At 35.2% G+C, this 19910-nt stretch overlaps 1 protein-coding gene and 1 pseudogene across 1 annotated transcript; both read left to right on the top strand.

Annotated features, from left to right (window-relative positions):
* The first annotated feature begins 8522 nt into the window (after window positions 1-8522).
* On the top strand, window positions 8523-8769 carry LOC114282826 (small nucleolar RNA U3; annotated as a pseudogene).
* Window positions 8770-10661: 1892 nt separating this feature from the next.
* On the top strand, window positions 10662-19795 carry LOC114282804 (D-aminoacyl-tRNA deacylase). Its single transcript, XM_082907804.1, is given in 8 exon segments — window positions 10662-10931; window positions 11880-11969; window positions 11971-12061; window positions 12184-12326; window positions 13123-13186; window positions 13419-13471; window positions 17207-17303; window positions 18801-19795. Coding segments are annotated over 7 exon segments (603 nt in total). The 5' UTR covers window positions 10662-10829; the 3' UTR covers window positions 17267-17303; window positions 18801-19795.
* The last annotated feature ends 115 nt before the right edge of the window (window positions 19796-19910 follow it).

Genomic DNA, 19910 nt, shown 5'->3' with positions numbered 1-19910 from the left:
ACAGCGGTAGTCCAGATCCAAGGGTTGTGTTCCTATCGTGGCAGAGCCCGCAACCGGTCAGCCTTTTGGCAAGCTTTTCCAAGTAAGCCTCCGACAAACCGTTCAGGAATAGTAGATGGAAAACACTGTGACTTAGGCGCATCGATGCAAATGCAAATGCAAAGAAATACATAAGTGTAGATAAAACAACATATCATGAGGTCGAGTCAAGTTCTCTAACTCCCCAACAGAGTCGCCAGAAACTGTGGACTCGCCTTTTTTCCGCGCCCCCGTCTTTCGGAAAGGGTTTGAAAAGAAGGCCTCACAGTTCGGACTCTACCTGTGGTTCTGAATCTAGTCTCACAAGTGCAATGTGAAACTGATAAACACCAAAAAGTCCAAATCCGGCAAACTTTTTTGAAAAATTGATTTTAAATCAAATAATACCAAAATTGGACTTCTTTGCCAAATACAGAGTCGCCACCTAAATATTTTATTTTTATTTAGGGAAATTTAGGAAACCCTGACTCGTGCCAAAGGCCACGTGTCCGTCATCATCAAAGTTGCCTCGGCTCGGGAACTTGGGTATGAGAGGGGAAGGTCCTGAAATGAGCATCACTGCTCGCCCGATCAAAGATCGGCCTCTACTAATCAGGATATGCTCTTTTATAAACCTCATGTGTTCTTATTCTGGTTATTAGCTAACATTACTATGTGATGCGCACAAAGCAAGTATAGACAAGTTTGCAAGACTTGGAACAATTCAACTCATTTTTGTTTGCGAAAATGATTTGAATTCGCCACCCTCAAGTGGGCTTAAAAATGCGGATTTGCCATCTCAAGTGGGCTTAAAACATGATTTGCCACAACAAAGTGGGCTTAAAACTCACATTCATTGAATCGTTCCAATTCAAATAACAAAGCCTTCATCTACAGACATTCATGCATTTTAACAAGTAAGCACACAGCCTCATGGCAAGAATGCTAAACATGACAATATGGCAATCACACTCATGCAATATGCTAAAGCTTAAAAACTTACTGAGTACTCCAAGCCAAAACAAAAATTAGTTAGAAAGATGCATGATCCTAACTATACAAGAAGCCAAATGCAACGCATGCAATATACAATTAATAGGCTCGGGTACTAATATGGCATGATTTGAACAACATGCGATTAAAAACATATTCAAAGAAATATTGAAATGACGATGCAGTTTGAATGATGCACTGAGCCTCGGTGCATGCAATACAAATGAATGGATGCAAGCATGCAAGCATAAGGTATGCTAATTGAAAATGTTCCTAATCTAACCATCGAAAGCGATTAAGTAAAAGGGAGAAAGACGTGGGTTTAGAAGACATACACACACGCACGCACACTTATTACAACATTACGCCCTCATGAAGGAAGGTCCGAATGAAGCTAATCTAAGTTAAGTTAATTAATACAAAACAAAATAAAGAAATAGCTAAAGCCAAGCTACTTAATTATTACAACAATCAATTAAGTAATCTAAGCTAATCAAATACATGTTGTGCTAATTAATTAAACTAAATTAATTAAGTACAAAACCAGCTCAAAAATAACAATAGGCATGTTGTTCTAGCTAATTAAATTTGAGACGCATCAAATGCACATGTGCGCGCTCGACTTCCACCCTGGAATGCCACTGCTTTGCTGCTGACTGCCTCTGTTTGGATAGTTGAATTCTGGTATACAGAAAGGGCACTGTTCTGAGAGTACATCAGTGGCTAGCCGGCCACTAATGGAGGCTGCCGGCCATGTGCCTGCTACAAAAGGGCACTGCCGGCCATTAGTGTTTGGCCTGCCGGCCATTAGTGTTTGGCCTGCCGGCCACTGATGAACAACTTCATTCTGCTGCAACAGAGCAGAACACAAAGCAGGAAAGAAGTAATTTCACAGGTTGTATGTACTGTGTACCACTCCTTATCATCAAAACATCTCCAAGGAGTGGCACTCTTGGCTCCAAAATCACCAACCAAGTATTTTCAATGCATGGTGGCCAAAGAACCAAGGAATACAATTTCATTGTATGCAAAAACAATACTCAAGACCATCACCCTATCATGTGTGATCAAGGGCAATGGAGACCAAGGAGATTGGCTCATTTCATCACTTTGAGTATGAAATGCTCCAATCTTCCTTGTGTTCAATATAACGTCTGATTGAACACATGCAATACAACACAATATGCTTATCTTGCTCAAGTTTTACTTATCACTTTTGTTTACTCATTTTAAGTTACCAACTCATTCTTTAGTTGATTTAGTCCATTGGTGAGAGTCCTCTAAAGAGAAAGAAGCGTCAACCAAAGGAAGATGTAAGGCAAGAGAGAGTTCATGTCGTTGATAATGAATCCTCAAAGAAGATTAAACCATTAAGCATAAACTCTATCTCAAGCTTAAAGAATCCCAAACTTGAAGCAACTCTCAAAAGCAATTGAAAGAGTGAAACAAATGAGAATGTGACAGAGCTATATATGCTGGAATTACATGCAAAATGACACTATAACATGCAACCAACTCAAGTGACTCGTGTTTAAAGGCCTAAAATAATGAGCTAGTGAAGGAGTTAACCCTACAACTATGCAATACAAGCCTCAATTGAATTGACCAGCCCAAAACAGGTCAAAATAGAGGTAAAAACATGCTGGACTTAAGCTACAAATTGCAAGAAAAACATGCTAACATATGAAGCTATCTAGGCATACAAACAAGACACAAGAAAGGGAGGCTAACCCCTCTAATTTTGGACTTCAAAACAAGGTTTTTACCACTGAAAATCCTCTGAAATTCAATGGTTAAATGGCCAAAAAAATTGGATTTAAAAGCTTTGAAAAGAGGCACAAAAGCTTAACAAACTAAATAGCGAAAGGGTGAACCACCCCTAACTCAAAAAGGGCCTTAAACCACCATTTTTAAACCATAAAAATAGAGATTTTTGGAGGTCAAAACCAGCTCAAAAACAGCATATAAAGATGGCAAAACAAGTATTTAAAAGAAGTTTAAAATACAAGTGTTATATCTCTTGAAGACAAGATGCAATTTAGAGCAACAAAACAAGCTAAATCAAGCCAAAATCCACTTCTAGAGCTCAAAAAGGACCTCAAGAGACGTCAACTCCAAGGTGAGAGTGTTTGGTTTAGGGTTGATGTGCAAAAGTGTAGAAAAATTAGACTTAAGGCACAAAATAACAAGAGAGAGAGAGGAAATTCTGGAGAGAGAGAGAGAGAGAGAGAGAATTTTTGTCTTCCAAATTTTCTAACCCCCTCACATGCAAGAGAGGGGTCATATATATAGAAAATGCAAATTTCCTTCACAAAGATCCAGCCACACACGTGTAGGAAGATGCATCAATCTGTGCAAATAGATGGCACAAAATATCTGCTGGAACACTGTTGGCCAGCCGGCCATCAAGGGTTCATTGGTGGCCGACCAGGCTCATCAACGGCCGGCAAGCCAAAAGCCATGGCTGGCACCCCTCAAAAATGGCCGGTAGGCCATCACCAACCTCAATCTGAAAGGACCTAAGCATGGTCCAAAGATGAGGCAAAAAGGACGCAGGGTTTGGAAAACTCAAACCTGTGACATTCTGTTGCGGACTTCAAGCACTCAGTGAGCAATCAGACCTGCCACCAGATGTACTGCAAGATCATCCAAGTCTTAAAAGGGCGTAAAAAATGGGATGTCCACAATCGTCTTGATGAGACTTAAACACTGGTGTGATCAATAGTTGAGTTCGACAACTTTGATTTCCAAGCAAGTTTTGAAACGATGCTCTGTTTGGAATATTTTGCAGAATGTTTGCAAATTCGAGCAACCTTCGGCTCTAATACCACTATTTGTGGGAGTGGGGTGCAAACCACTTATAGTGATTCACAATGAGAGGATTAACACTGAACCAAACTCAATTTAAATTCACTCAAATAATTTTGAAAAACAAACAGAGCATGAACTACAATCTTCTTTCTTTTTTTATTTTCTTTCTCCCACACCCTGATCTCTACGATACATAGGCTATTTATAGATAAATTAGACAATGTAAGCTATTTATAGATAAATTAGACAATGTAAAAACATTAAATGCAAATGTAGCTGAGGCTATAAATTTCAAACGGTTACAGCCAGCCATTGTTGACAATCTTGATTTCAGCCTCCATGCTTCTACTCTTAGCTAGGCCGGTGGAAAAGAAAGATTTTCATTATAGGTTGGTGGCGAAGCAAGATTACTTCACAACAAATATGTCACCATGTTTATCTCCATAAATCTCTCTCTCTCTCTGGCCATATGAATTAATGCAGTGTTTTTTTCAAATTCAAATTTGGCATTCCTTCTTCTACCCTATCACTCCAACCTCTTCTTTTGTTGACATTCAGGTGCCTCTCTCTCTCTCTCTCTCTCTCTCTCTCTCTCTCTCTCTCTAAAACAATGTGCACACCATGGATGATAAGGGATTGGGCAACATGTTTCCTCGCATGCAGGTTTCCTTTAGGTAACCCAACACAAAGTTTCAAAGTTCTAATTTCATGCAGACTTATAATCTCTCTCTCTCTCTCTCTCTCTCTCTCTCTCTCTCTCTCTCTCTCTCTATTATTTTTATTAACTTTGAAGAAAATTTTGGTTAAAAGCTTAACTCAGATATGGAGCATTCCAATCTTTACGTTTTTTTTCATCAAAATTTTTTTTTTTGGTGTAAAAATTTAGAACTTATTCTAAAAACTTGTTTTAACTTTTTTTTTTTTTTTTTGAAAGACAATCATCCCCGATCCTTATTGTTTTTAAAATTTTATCAAATTTGAGTAGAAATATGATTGTTAGAAATTTAGTGAAGGAGTTGGTTCGTTCTTGATTTGGGAAAAGAGTTTTGTCTCACTCTTGATTTAATACAAGTTTAATGAAATGATTAGAGTTCACTTTTAGCTCTTTATTCATCAGATTTGAATTTGATGAAAGAATTCTATTAAAGTTACCTTTTTGTGTATTTCTTTTTTTATATATTTTTGGTTGCCTCAGCTAAAGATTCTTTAGCTTAAGCAATTGAAATGGAATAGTATGGTTGCGATAATAAAAAAAATTATATATATATATATATATATATAAACATCTACAGCCAATTATAACAATATCTTTCATTGATGTCAATTCAATCACTTGAAATGGAACCTTGTTTAAAAGATCAAAAACTCAACTCTTCTGCAATTTCAGTTTTTAAAAAATGTTTTTAATTATTTTTTGATTTTCTCAAAGTGATTCCCATTTTATCTCTCTACACTATTTGAGTGAATTAAAATGGTGTGAGGTAGATGAAGAATCAGATATATTTTGCATTTCATCAGCTCAAGTTCCCAGAGGAGCCTTGGTGTTCAACTCTAATGGTGACAACAAAAAAACCTTTCATGAGAGGAACAGAATGGCTTCGTGCGATAACAAATGCGATGGAGACAAAGAAACAGTTCTAAGTTCGACACAAAGTAACAATATCGAGTTAGAAAAGAAAGAGATCGATGAGTCGAGCTGGCCACACTTTGCGGATGAGGATTACATTGTCTTTTGTTTCAAAGAGGACGGAGTGATTCGTGTGGTGCAGGATGGGAAGCCAGAAGTGTCTGATCATGTTGATTACATGACTTGAAGCTCAACAAGGCCAATCAATCACAAGGTTAGCGAAAATCCATTTTTTTAATCGCCTCTTTGTGTTTCAAACACTGAAGACGAGATTTGGCACTGCAGTATAGTTGTTCTATTATAACTTAGGTTTCAAGAATAAGACTCTGTGCATTTAATTGGCTCAAAATAAATACTTGGTATTTTTTCTTATTTTTACGTCAGGATATAAATATAATTCTTAAAAAATAAAGATAGTGAAATAATTATATTGTGCTTATTTTTAGAAATATTAAAAATATAAGGTATTTTTGTAATTATAAAATATTACCTAGAGATTCATTGATCTCCCTTATGGTCATTTTTTTTTTTTTTTGGTTTTCATTCACTAGCTATGATGACCGACCAATTAGGATTGATGATCATTGATGCTTAACATAATTATGTTTTGCATTAATCATATATTACATTTGATTTCCTAATTGTTATACATTATGCAATATTACAAATTCTAAAAATATTTTTTCATAGACATCCTAACCATATCTGTATTTTTAATTATTTTTTGCTATATCGATGTATGGAATTGTATTACTTTTTAACTAAACTTGATTTTGAAATAGAACAAATATGCACTTACTTTCATTTTTTTTTGTTTTGAAAAACAACTTAGATATGGTAGTGAGTATACAGAGAAAGCTTACAACAGTGGCAGTAGTACAAGAAGCCGTGGCCATGATCATGTGTTGAATGAAGAATATGAAAGATATATTTATCCTACAAATGAGTCACCTTGTATCTCATATAACAAAAAGGTGAAAAAATGCCTCTTGATGTTGTGCCTTATACTCAAATAAGAGTAATATATTAACAGTTGTATATTCTGATTTCTATTTCATTACACACTTTGGTATATATATTACACACTTTGGTATATATGCTAAACTCAAAAGAAATATATATATACATGTTACATTATTTAAAAGCTATTATTTAACATTCTTATTCTAATTAATGGTGCCAACATATATTATTTTCTTAATTTTTTCCCACAATGCCAAATAAAAATATTGTTTGTGACCCATCACGAGAAAAGTAAAGAAAATTTTACTAAATTGGGCAAATGATTTAACAATGAACAAATTATTAACTCGTCCTAGAATACCATATGACATTATTTATGTAGTGTTCTTTTGTTTGGAGGGTTTGGGCTAATATTTTTCTTTGGTGGGGGTCACAATGGGTTATGCTTGCATCAGTAGAAGGTGTGTTACAGTTGTGGGCTGGTTTTACTAGTAATAGATTTGAGGGAAAAGTTTGGAATGTTTTACCTCTTGTTACCTTTTGGTCCATTTGGAAGCATAGGAATGAGGTGGTGTTTTCTGGTAAGCAACCAGATTTTTCTGGTCTGTGTGATCAAATTGAAACTAGGGTTGCCTTGTGGGTTAGAGCCTCAACTCCTTGTATACCTTTCTCTGTCAATGACTTCTTGTTTAACTTGCAACAAATCAAGTTCTGTAGCAAAGGAATAGGTTGACTCAGTGCTTGTTGTTGCTAGTGGTGCTGCTTGTTATTGTTCTTCACTCTGTCATTGTTGCTGCTGTGATTCCTGTTCTTAACTCTTGGTGTTGCCCCTGTGGTTTTTTCTTTGTTTTGCTAGGTTTTTTTTTTTTTGGTTGGTTTCTCACCAACTCGTTATCATGCTAGCAGATGATTGGGCTTATTTATTGGTGCCAACCTAGTTGGGATCATTTTGCTTTGCTTTGATGTAATTTTTAATTATCAATAAAGTTCCTTTGTTTTGCTGATCAAAATTATATATATATATATATATATATATATATATATATATATATATATATATATATGTAGTGTTCCCGATAAATGAGAAACGTTAAAAAACATTAAGTGGGTTATCATATCTCTCATCTCAACTGTCTAACAAAAGTGGGTCGCAATTGTCAAATATATAAAAATTTTCTCTATATTTATTGGTTGGGAATTTTAGAAAAATGACAGTTGATATTTTGAAATTACTGAATGACTTATTGAGTTTCATCATTGCATGTGCTTTTCTATTTTGGTAATAAAATGCTTACTTATCAAATTAAATAAAATAAATTGAAGAGAAAGTAAAATTATATTATTGTAGGGAAAGGGAAAGGGAAAATGGAACATGAACTTGGAAATGGACACCATATTGCATAGGGGTGTTTGGAGAGGGGATGAGAAGAATGATATCATTGAAGAAGAAGAAGAAATCATTAAAGAAAGTAAAATGGTATTATCCACCAGCACCACCCAATCAAGTGAATCCTCCACTGATCAATCTGATGGACGCTCTAGTTCTTTTACCTTCCCTATGTAAGTTCCCAGCTATAACTTACAACCAACTATTCTAAATCTATACATTTTTTATTGTTTTACTTTTTTGGGATTATTATTAGCTTGTGTAATCATAGTTATGAATATGGAAATTTGAATTAAATATGCAGATTGTACAGTGAACGGATGGGAAGCCTTGTCCAAATACCAAAACCAGACTCCCTCTACTTTAGGAAGCACCACAAGTGTAACACCCTATCACACATCGAAAGTTTGCATGGGTGATCTTGAGCATATAAAACACCACTACATTGCTACTAAATAACTTGGACTTAAGCTTTTAGGTATTGTTGATCAACCCACAGGTTGCTTGGGCCAGCAAGTAGTGGGGCATTACAAATGGTATCAAAGCTGACCCATGCACACAACCATGTGAGCCACTTATTCTGGGCTGGCCACGAGCTTGTCGTGGTATTTTGATTGATTATAGACCCTTGCGAGGACGCGATGATTTATAAGTGGGGGGAGTTTGTAACACCCTGTCCCACATCGAAAGTTTGCATGGGTGATCTTGGGCATATAAAGCACGACTACCTTGCTACTAAATAACTTGGACTTAAGCTTTTGGGTATTGTTGATCTGTTCTATAGGATTGTATTTCGGAATCCTTAAGCTCTAAGGAGTTAGGACCTAAAATCTGGTGGATGAACAAAAGCCTCTTAACTAGAGCGTGATTAGAGGCTCTGTGGTGCGGCTTGCTGGTCCACAGATACACAGGGGATCGTTCTCAGCTAATGCAAACTGGTTGTAACGGTCAAGAGGTTGTTTGACAGATTCATTATCTCCAAACTTTTTATTGTAAGGCCCTAGTGTCCCACATCGGGAATGGAGGGAGAGTTCCTAGGCTATAAAAGTAAAAACCTAAACCCTTATATAGCACCGAGGCCTTTTACCAAGTGGTGAGATCCCTATTAGAACTTCGCAGTTAAGCGTGCTTAGGCTGGAGTAGTTCTAGGGTGGGTGACCCATTGGGAAGAACAAATCTGTGCGGGCGTGGCCCAAAGCGGACAATATCGATAACATGTGAAAGGTTGGGGTGTTATAAATGGTATCAGAGCCGACTCTCTAGAGTACCAAGTGTGGGTCCCTAGCGTCTCTCGGTGCATGTAGGCGAGCTTGCGAGCTAACAGGTTACTGCACGGGGACGTACAGCCTTAAAGTGGGTGAATTGTAAGGCCCTAGTGTCCCAGATCAAGAATGAAGGGAGAGTTCCTAGGCTATAAAAATAAAAATCTAGACCCTTATATAGCATCGAGGCCTTTTCCTAGGTGGTGAGATCCTTATTAGAACTTCCCAGTTAAGTGTGTTTAGGCTGGAGTAGTTCTGGGATGGATAACCTACTGGGAAGAACAAATCAGTCCAGGCGTGGCCCAAAGAGGACAATATCGATGACATGTAAAGGGATGGGGCGTTATAACAAGGCCCTGGCTGCTCGTCGTCACTATTGTTGTTTTGGAAACTTCGTTTTTCTTTCTTTTTTCCCCTTTCTGTCTCTCGGTATTTTTCTACAAATAATTCTAGCTAAGATAAAAATTTAATCAAAATTTTATCATGAGCATCAAGTATAGGATGTACATTTAGAGTTAGTGTGTCGTGAGTCATATGCAGATTAAATTGTTCGCATTTAAATTTTGAATAAAAATTTTTTGTTCTTTTTTTTGGGGAGGGCGTAGTATGTAGTACAATTGTTTTTCTGTTTTTTTTTTTTTTTAACGAAAAAAAATGATACGTTGAGGTATCATCACTATATTCGTAGGTCTAGGCTCTGAGATAACCGATTGCTGGCCTAATTTCATCCAACCCATAAGAAAGGACCCACCATCGAGACACTAATGGAGCTCAACCATACGTCACAGACGATCCCAACAAGAAAATGAGCTAAGGTGGTAGCTAGCCAAAGTTGTAGAAGAAATGAAGGGGAAGACAATAAGAGAAGGGTAGTTTTGTCTTTATAAATTCATGATATCATCATTTTATTTTATATATATACATATTTTTTTTTTTTTGAAAAACCAATTAATTACGATTTAGGAAAAATCACCAATTTTTCTCAAAGATGTAGTTTAGAAAGCAAAATCTACATCAAACCAAGTAAGATCTGCTTGAAAAGCCTGCCGTACTAGTTGATGTCTTCCTTGTCATCGCTACCCAACTTCGCCACCACCGTCGTTGGACTTCGGACACCGCCAGAAGTTGAGTTGAGAAAGAAGTACACCCACAATAGTATAAGAGAAGGCTTGAGAGAGGAGGAAACTATTGTGGGTATTGAAAAACCAAAAATTTATGCTAAAATCAGAGGAAAAAATTCTGAAAATCTCTATTGCAAACATCAAAAGTACAAATTTACACTTTAAAATTACAAATTTATATTCTAAGAGTGTAAATTTACACTTTAAAAATATAAAGGGGGGTTACCGCAATATCGTCGGAAATCTTCTAAAAAGAGAAGTTCTGTTCTCTCTATTTTGTATTTTTTTAATTTTTGAAATTTGTTTGGAAATACCATTGAGTCAGCAATTTTTTTGTCCTTATCATTTTTCTGCAATTTTTCTTAAAAGTAATCATGACTGAAATAATTTTAAAATTTTTTAAAATATCTTATATTTATTTTTATCAGATTAATTTTTAATTTTCATAATTCTCATATAATATTTTCTCTCTTTCCACTTGAATGAGTTCGCAAAAAGATTAATATCATCTCAGTGGTGAAAGATGACAGACACTACTTGGATTTGGACAGCTAACTCTAAGGCGAAACATTCCCATTCCCTTTGGCCCTTACATACCAAGCATTACAAGGGTTGTACGGGCGCATTTTAGCAGCACAATCGGAGATATGGTGACGCTGGTGGTGGCAACCACCATCGACCCAGCCTCCATCGGCCCAGCCTCTGCCCTCCTATCCATGCCCGGTTGGTATCCTGGTCCTCTCCTCCAGGTTAGCATCTCCTCTCGCTTCAGTCCTTATATTGCGCCGCTCATCGTCACTTAACAACACTTCACAAATCAGTTTATTTGTCACCTCAAATATTGAAAATGGAATCACTGTATCAAAATGCTTAATCCTGATTGACAAAGTTAGAATTCTGATTAATTAATAGTTACAAAATGAAGGATTAAGAAAAGATTCAGACTAATTATTTAAATTTCAAGATTTGAATTAATAAACCAACAAAATGCTTAATATTTACTAAGAAAATTGGAATTTTTAGATTAATAGTCCATGTGGACACACTATCCCCATGTGGGGACTATTGAATCCAAGCGATGGTGGAATACAAATTTAAATTGCAGCATTGATAGGATTTTGTCCATCGCTCTTCGTAATCTTAAATCAATCCAAACATACGATACGAAATATAATCTAAAAGGATTGATAATCCTTGGACTAACTGGAATGCTATGCTAATCCCATGTAACTCGGTCTTTTCAAACAAGCATGGCCCAACTACACAAAAAATGGAATTGTTCAATGTTGGAATGGTTTCTGAACCCATTTTAAGTGTCACAAGGGTTATTGGTGTCACAAGGGCTTTTAACATTTTAAGTTTTGCTAAATTCAAAATTAAATAAATAGTGCAAGGCGTGTTTACCAATCACCTTTTTTTTTTTTTTTTTTTTGGTGAAAGTATTGTTGGTTTTTAACACTTGTGGGAAAAATAGAATGCGGAAAGATAGTTCAAATAGTGATATGCATTAAGAAAAAATTTGTGCGGTTGTTAATCACATTTTTTTGTTGTTTGATAATAAAGTTTTTCCATATACTATCTGTTTAATTTAAATTTAAAGAAAAATGTGAAATGGTTAAAGCCTCTTATGACAAATGTATGAATTCGTATCATGATTATATTGGTTTAGGACTAAATTTTTGCGGGTTTGTGTATAGGATATGTCGAGTTTTATGAATAGGGCAGTGAGGTTACTGAAGCATGATAAGAGTATTGTAAGAGAGGATCACTTGGACAAGCGTTGGGAGGGAGGCGACTGGAGAAGTTGTCGATGAGGTCATATTTTTGAGCAAGCACACGGCAGCCTCAAATCGTCCCGCACTTACTGTTCATCCAATTGGTACTAAAACTATGCTGATAGGTTTTGATTCACTGTTCCTCGAATTACTTGCTGTGATATGCATTACGTGTACTGATTATGTGTCGTCGTGCAATGTTTTCTGTGTGTGACATTTGGTTTAGGCATGCCTCATTTACGCCAAGACGAGGTGCCACCTGCAGGTGGAAGGCCCGGGTGGGCAGCACCACCTAATCCTCGAATAGGACCGTGTTTGTGGCTCTTGAAGGCTATTGCTGAATCACATAATCTCACTCCTGAATTTGAGGTAACACATTGTTAGTCTTTTTAATTATCACCTATTTTGTTAAATTACTAGATTCTAAGCTCCTCCATCATTTTAAAAGTATTCAAAATAATTATACCTAATTCTCTTTTTTATTATCTGGCTCTCTACTATCTCCCATCTTCAACCATGTTTCCCCTTTTTTCCTAAAATGTAGTGAGTGACCTACTTTTTTCCAAATTCAATTAAATAGTTTTAAAAAGTATAAAATTCGAAACATGCCCAAATGTGGTGAATTGAACAAGCAAGGAAGGAAAAAATGAAATTGCATGCATGTATATGGTTAGTAGACACTCACCACTAATGTTCTTGAGTTAGTTGACCTCGTTTTGCACTCTGTTCATGTAAATTTGCTTATCGGAAATTTGGAAGGCTGTTTTTTAATAATTTGAAATCTTGAATCCTTTCTCCATTTACTTTCTATGCCCACCTCGTTTTACAAGAGTTGGAACATGGCCTCAAAAGTTCAAAAGAAAGTAATTATGACACTTCATAAATATCCCCAAAGCATGAGTTAATCTAGAATTTGTTTTAGTTTAGCCTTGATTGGCATGTAATTTTGTTTGAGTTCTGCCATTTCTCTTTTTTACCTATAAAATAATGTTACTGTTATTATAATAAACATATATTTTTATCTTTTTACAGTGTATCTTTCCTTACCTTGCATGGCTTTCCTTTTTTGGTAGATATATATTTTTATTTACATTTTAAGTATACTTTCATGTGTGAGCACACATACATAGGGTGGGTTGTTTCCTATTGGCATTGCTCGGTGTAGGTCACATTGAAAGCGACTCATCATGGACCTGAAATTAATTCACCTACAATGTTTGTAGAAATCGGTATACTTCTCTTCACAAATCCTGCCAGTTTTATTAATATTACAATTTGCAATTTTTTGAAGATAAGATTATGTTTTACAGTTTTTTTGTTTTCCGCCCCATGTTTGATATGCAATAGCTTGTTTTTAAAGCAATAGACAGGTCAAACCTGAAATTATCTTTGTCAATCTTAATTCCCAGTTGGATATTTTTATGATTTAATTCATTGCAAATTGCTTCCTTCTGTTTCTAGGCAGTACGGAAGAGTACTGGAAGAGGCGGGATGCTGCCCAAGACATTGCTTTAGTTGAGTATCTTTTTCTTTCTTTCTTTCTTTCTTTCTTTCTTTCTTTCTTATAGATGTATATATATACATGTGTATGTTCCCTGATTAGCTGGAGTGGATATAAGTTTGTGAACATGGATCAATTCTCAATGACTCTTCTTGTATTGTGCCATTTCTTTCCATGTAATTTTTTGTCTTTTTGTATTGATAATATGAAAAGCTTTTGTTAGTTTGCTGACTTTGGAGATCAAAATCTTCTTGTTAATCATAATAGGAAACTTTGAATTTGTGACCGAATGAGTCGTTTTTGAATTTGTCATTTGGGTTCCTCTTAGTGCATTTGCTATCCTCTTTAATTATAGGAAACTTTTAGCTACTTTGTCAAAGTAGGACTTATTATCATAATCATTGCAATTTCATTTGGTTGGGTTTGGTTGAAAGATTCTTGACATTTCTCATTTTGGTTTCCTCCTGCTGTCTTTGCTTTGCACAGGTGCTTCAATACAGTCCTTTCTTTTCCATCCTCTTTCATTGTAGGAAAGTTTTAGATAATTTGTTTGAGTAGGACCTATCATCATATTCACCGCATTTCATTTGGTTGGGTTAAATTTGAAAATTTCTTTCCCCCACCAAATACAAAAAAGAGAAAAATCATGATGTAAAATGGCGTGCTATACATTTGCCAACTTCCAAGTATTCCATTAGTTTGTTTATCTAATATGCTAAATGATTTAAAAGGACATCAATGGAACAGATTCCTTAGATCAGGGTAATGTTTTGACTGGAAACAGTGAAATATTTTAATACATCAAACTTGTCAAGATAAATAGATCTATCCTTTTAAGCCATGTTCATTTAGATCAACTGAATGTGAAAAGGAGTCAAGATTAAAAGATTCTAATAACTCAGAACTCTGCTTCTAGTGGTTTGTCCTCAGCCTAATTCCTACATTTATATCTGTTTAGATTTGTTTTTGTTTCAATTGGTGTTATTTCCTAACAGAAAACTCATGTTTCAGTTGATGAAGCAAACTGAAGTTCCTTACTAAAAAAATATATAAAAAAGAACTCACACAAACAAAAGCAAGAAAATTCTGTTGGCACCATTGCCAGTTTCAAATTCTGATGAAAATTCTGTTTGCATCAGTGTTTTTTTCACCTGAAGTCAATGTTCAATATTTTCAATTTTCTCTTTGAAATTGTTGCTATCACTACAAACTGAACATTTTGCTTAAACTATATCTCCATTGATTTCATTATGCGTGAATACTAGCCTGGTCCTGTTTGGGGGTTCATAAATAACTTCAAATTGCAATTAATAAAATTAACATTTAAAATATTTTATTCGCAAATTTTGATGCCTAAGTTGAGGTTGTAAAGGTTCTTGTTATTAAAAAGTTGCATTTTAAAAAAAAAAAAAAAAAAAAAAAAATCAGGAAAGGTGGTGTTTTTGTGGGCCATCTGCTTTCTGGGTATTCATTGCCTATGGAAGATCTGGGTCAATCTAAACAGACAAATGTGGAGGGTGTTGGTGGAACTTGGAGAGAAGCAATCAAAGTTGCCTGTGAGACTACAAAGGCAGCTTTTCCGGGGGTGAAGTTATGGCACATCTTGATCTCAAGTTAGTCATTCCCACCAAAGAATTGTTTTTTATTTTAATACATAGACATAAAACCAAGTTTACCTTAATGCTGTGTTTGATTGCTAAGATTTCGTAAGAGCATAAAACCTGGAATTTCTACAAGAGCGATCCCAACCCAAGCTCTCATTTTTCATTTCTTCTCTCACAAAATCTTATCAATCGAACAGTATAAATGCAAATTAGAAATCAGTGGATGAATCAATTATGAGATCATTCATAAGGTGATTAAACAAGTTAGGTATTTGCCAAGTGCATTGGAAGTTCACATAATCCCCTTGATGCAAAGAAAGCCCTGCTATCATACTTTAAATGCTCATCTTGTGTAAAGAGAAAAACTATTATAAACTTGAAATTGTGGGATGCTAATTTTGCCCAGCACCATAAAATGGTTAGTTTCGGCATCTGCATTATTTGTTAGAGATGTCACACAAATCAAAATAGGTCTCTCTTATAGAACTGAAGTCACTACTATGAAGAGAGCACATTTGACTACCTACAACACCATAGAAGCTTGAAGTGATGGGAGATTTTCTTTGGCATGCATTAAGTGTTGTGGAAGAGTTTCATCGGCATGAAGAAGGTTTTGAATTAGGATAGAACCAAGTTACTACAAACAAACAAAGACCATAAAAACCTAAGTTTCTCAGCTTGTTTGACCATGTTGTGTAGCATGGATGACCACAGAGAGGACCACAGAGTAGGATTAGTCTGTCTCATCGTATGGTCGACTATGCTCATAAATGTGGTAGACTACAGTGATCATAATTTGGTTGACCATCTTGATGGATGTGAACAACTACTATGAGTCAATATCGTCGACCATACCTTGGAAATTTTTAGAAAAAAATAGCCGTTGAAGTCTTGACATAAATACCCGAACACTCCCATTTGGGGTCTTTTGATGAGAGGAAGGCACCTAGAGACCCTTATACATCTCTTATACACCAACATATGCATTTTGAGTGTAAATCTAACATATGAAAGAGTGTGTAGCTTTCATTCATAAAGTAAGTGCTTTCAAGAGCTTACCCCTATATCCACTTGTGAAAGGTATAGTCCCTGTCCCTTAAGTATAGACTTTACACTATTGTTCATCTCACACCACATTACATGGAGTCATTTTGGGCTTAAGGGTTAAGGTTATCAGGTCCCCTCATTTTATAGATTTTGTAAGTCTAGCAAAGCGTTTTAAGTTTGTGATTTTGAGTGAGCCTAAACCCATTATATGATTGTGGAAGAGGTACCTAGTTAAAATCCTTGAAGGAGTGATTGTAAAAGTTTTGGGTTACCCTAGTGAAAATCCATTTGATTAAAGTGGATTAATGCCGGTAGGGATGTCAGGAGTTGATATAGGCAAGTCACCAAACCACTATAAAAATCTTGATGTTCATCTTTTTTATACTTTGCACTTCAATTTATTATATGCCTTTTTATGATATTGAGATAAATGTGATTCATCTGTGAAATTAAATATTTACAATTTGTGAAGGATATTTCACCAAATAAACCTTTACAAGGAAAGTACACTCGTACGATCTAGTACAAACTTGAAAATTGAGTACACTTCTTTTAAATTGGTTATATAAGTCATACTTGAGCCTTAAATGATCAAGAAATTAATTTTTAAACATCTTTTAAATTGAAAACTTAGTTGTACAGTTCATATTTAAATGGTCAAGAAATTTATTTTCAAACCTTCTAAAATTGAAAAATTAGTTGTACAAGTCATACTTGAGCCTTGAATGATCAAGAAATTGAATTTTAAACATTGTACTTGACTTTGGCTTAGGGGAGTGATTAAAGTTGGAAATTAAAGTCTTACCCCACCGACCACTTGAAGTTATACAAAGTAATTAAAATATCAAATTGACTTGTTTACACAGATTTGTCTAATGTTTAATGCGAAGAATACGTGCCTGTTCATACTTTATTGAGCTAAGAGTTCCATGTGCGATTTTTCCACAGCCTAGTATTTTACCGTAATTTAGTCTATAATCTTGCATGGTGGAATGATTTTTATTTTTACTTTTTATGTGCATAATTGGCAGGGACTTTGTTCATTTGTTTTACCAGTAATCTATCTAAGGTCATCAATTATTTACTGATGGATGCAGGAGTTTCAAAAGTTGGCAAAGAAATGCCATTACAGGCTTTTTAGCGGAGCAGGACATTAAAATTGGCAAATTGAGCGACTTCTGCTGAATTTTCCAGGTGATGATAGATTAATTGATTTATTTTTATTTGTTATCATAGTTTTCTATTATTGCCAATCCCATACCATGTTCTTAAAACTACTATTCTTTGAATTTATGATCATTTCCATTCTAAAATTGTAAATAGCAATTGTCTAATCCTATAAAAAAGTCGGTGGCTGCACATTTTTGACATATTTTCTTCTTCACATATGAAAGTTCCGCATGTAGTTTGCTGATGTATTTTATCACATTTTTGAGATTTGAGTAGGTGAACTAATACCCAACTGATTGAGAAAGATGATTGCTGTTTGGCAAAATGAGATTTATTTAATAACAAAAGTTCATGAAATTTATTAGCTTTTATAATTTTAGGGTAAATTACACTAGAGATTTGGAAAAAGTACAAGCCTCATTATAAGTTTGGCATAATTATGTGGATTTCCTTTTTAGTAAAGGTAAAGCAAACTAGATTAATGCATGTGGTGTGTGGACACATGGAAGATAATTAAAATAATATATATATTTCAGTATAAATAGGACAATATTATTTTCATTCTCATGATTAACTGATAGTTGATGGTAAGGAAACAAAGTGATATGTCAATTTAAATCTCAAGGGAGTACAATGTAATTAAGCTAAATTTGTAGAATTTGTTGTCTTTTTTTTTTCAAAATCATGAGGGAAGTTAGGGTAATTTATCTTACTTATTTTTATTTTTTTTTAATATAGGGTTGTGCTAAGAATATCACACGGTGGAGGAAATGCTAAAATATATACAATTTTATTGCATTTTTAACATGTTTTTAAATATTTCTATGAACTATTTATATATTCTTATATAATTTTTACAGGGTGGTCATTAACATTTTTCTTATATTATTTTTTATTTCAATAAATTACACTACTATTTCTTGAGGTTTGAAAAAAGTATATTGAGCATTACAAGTTTGATAATAGTTTGCCAACCACATTTCCAACTTCCAAATATCTAAAAATAAAAATGGCGAATTACACGCACCAACTCTGATGTGTAAACCATATATATAATAAACTTTGTACATAATTATACGGACCTTTCTTTTTTTTTTTTGATGACCGAGTGTCCGGGCCAGCACCCCTTCGGAGTGACGCACCTCGACTAATCTCGGAGGTAAGTAGCCTGGGGGAAGCCGTGTACCCTTTATACGGACCTTTCTTAGTAAGGCTAAAGCAAATAGGAAGATCTTTCTCTCAAGCAGTTGTGAATATAGAAGATTTTCCCATACTAGAACACATATATAAGATAAAAGTGGGACACCTGTCCAAATAGAATTCACATGTGAAACTCATATTTTAGAGGCCTCGTTTAGAAACAGGTTTTTTTAGCAATTTTTTGACTTTTTAGTTAAAATATAATGTAAAAAAAATTAATATATTTGAGATGACTTTTTGATTTTTTACGAGTTTCAAATTTATTTAGGTGTTTTCTTTTGACTCACTGTTTTGATCTTCTGTCTTTTTTAAACCATTCAGAAAATTTGAATAATATGAGGGAGAAGAAGAAGCTTCCATTAGAAAAACCTCGAAGTTTCCTTCTAATCCCGCCTGATGTGGACCACAACAAATGGGGACTTGCCACGTGGAGATTTTTGTCCTTAACAGTCCGGAAACATATAACATCCGTACATGGAGGAGGGTCAATCTTTCAACTGCTTTGAAAAAACAAACATTGCCTGGTCGAAAAACAGCTCACTACTCTCTATTTATATGCATCTGTTTTCAATATATATGACTCAAAAAACATAAGCAATTCAATTGAATTCTTGACATAGCTTTGGCAATGAAACATTTGATCTTCTTTGCCATTGCAATCCTTGTGGTCTCTCAAGCCACAGAGGCCAAGAAGCTCAAGCAAACCCATGTCGAGTTCTACATGCATGACACGGTGGGTGGTCCGAACCCTTCTGCAGTTAGGGTAGCCGGCCGGTCCAACTTTACTGGCTCAAACCCTATTGCAGCCATCTTTGGATCCATCTACATGATGGACAACCCGCTCACTGTCACTCATGCTCTGAACTCAAACGTGATGAGCCGCGCTCAAGGGATTTATGGTATGTCATCTTAGCACGATGAGCTTAGCCTTCTGATGACGCTTACGTACAACTTCATTACCGGTCCCTGCAATGGAAGCTCATTCAGTGTCATTGGTCGGAATCCAATTGCAAATGAGGTTAGGGAAACGCCAATCGTCGAAGGCACGGGGATGTTCAAGCTAGCTCGCAGATACTGCTTAGCCAAGACATATTCGACAAACCAAATGGATGCAATTATCAGATACAATGTTACCTTGTTACACTATTAAAACTAGAGCCACTTGATTTTTATAGATACTAGCGAGCGATGTGCTTGTAATTTTACATGTAAAATTTTAGATGATTTGATGAATAATAAAGATGGGTTGAATTTGTAACCTTTTTATGGGTATCATTGGAAAATAAAGAAGCGTGACAAAATTTATGTTGACTTTATAGATTAGAATAGGTAGTTGATATATTCTAAATTGTTTATATTGGGTACCCAAAAAAAATCTTGAAAATTATCTCCAAAAAAAAAAAAACAAAATGTGAATAAATTGAGTATGAC

The sequence above is a fragment of the Camellia sinensis genome, chromosome 15 (genome assembly GCF_055761805.1).
Source record: "Camellia sinensis isolate YWXY chromosome 15, ASM5576180v1, whole genome shotgun sequence".
NCBI classification, from domain to species: Eukaryota; Viridiplantae; Streptophyta; class Magnoliopsida; order Ericales; family Theaceae; genus Camellia; species Camellia sinensis.
Note: the sequence above shows the minus strand (reverse complement) of the source record. Positions and strands in the feature narration are given on the sequence as shown.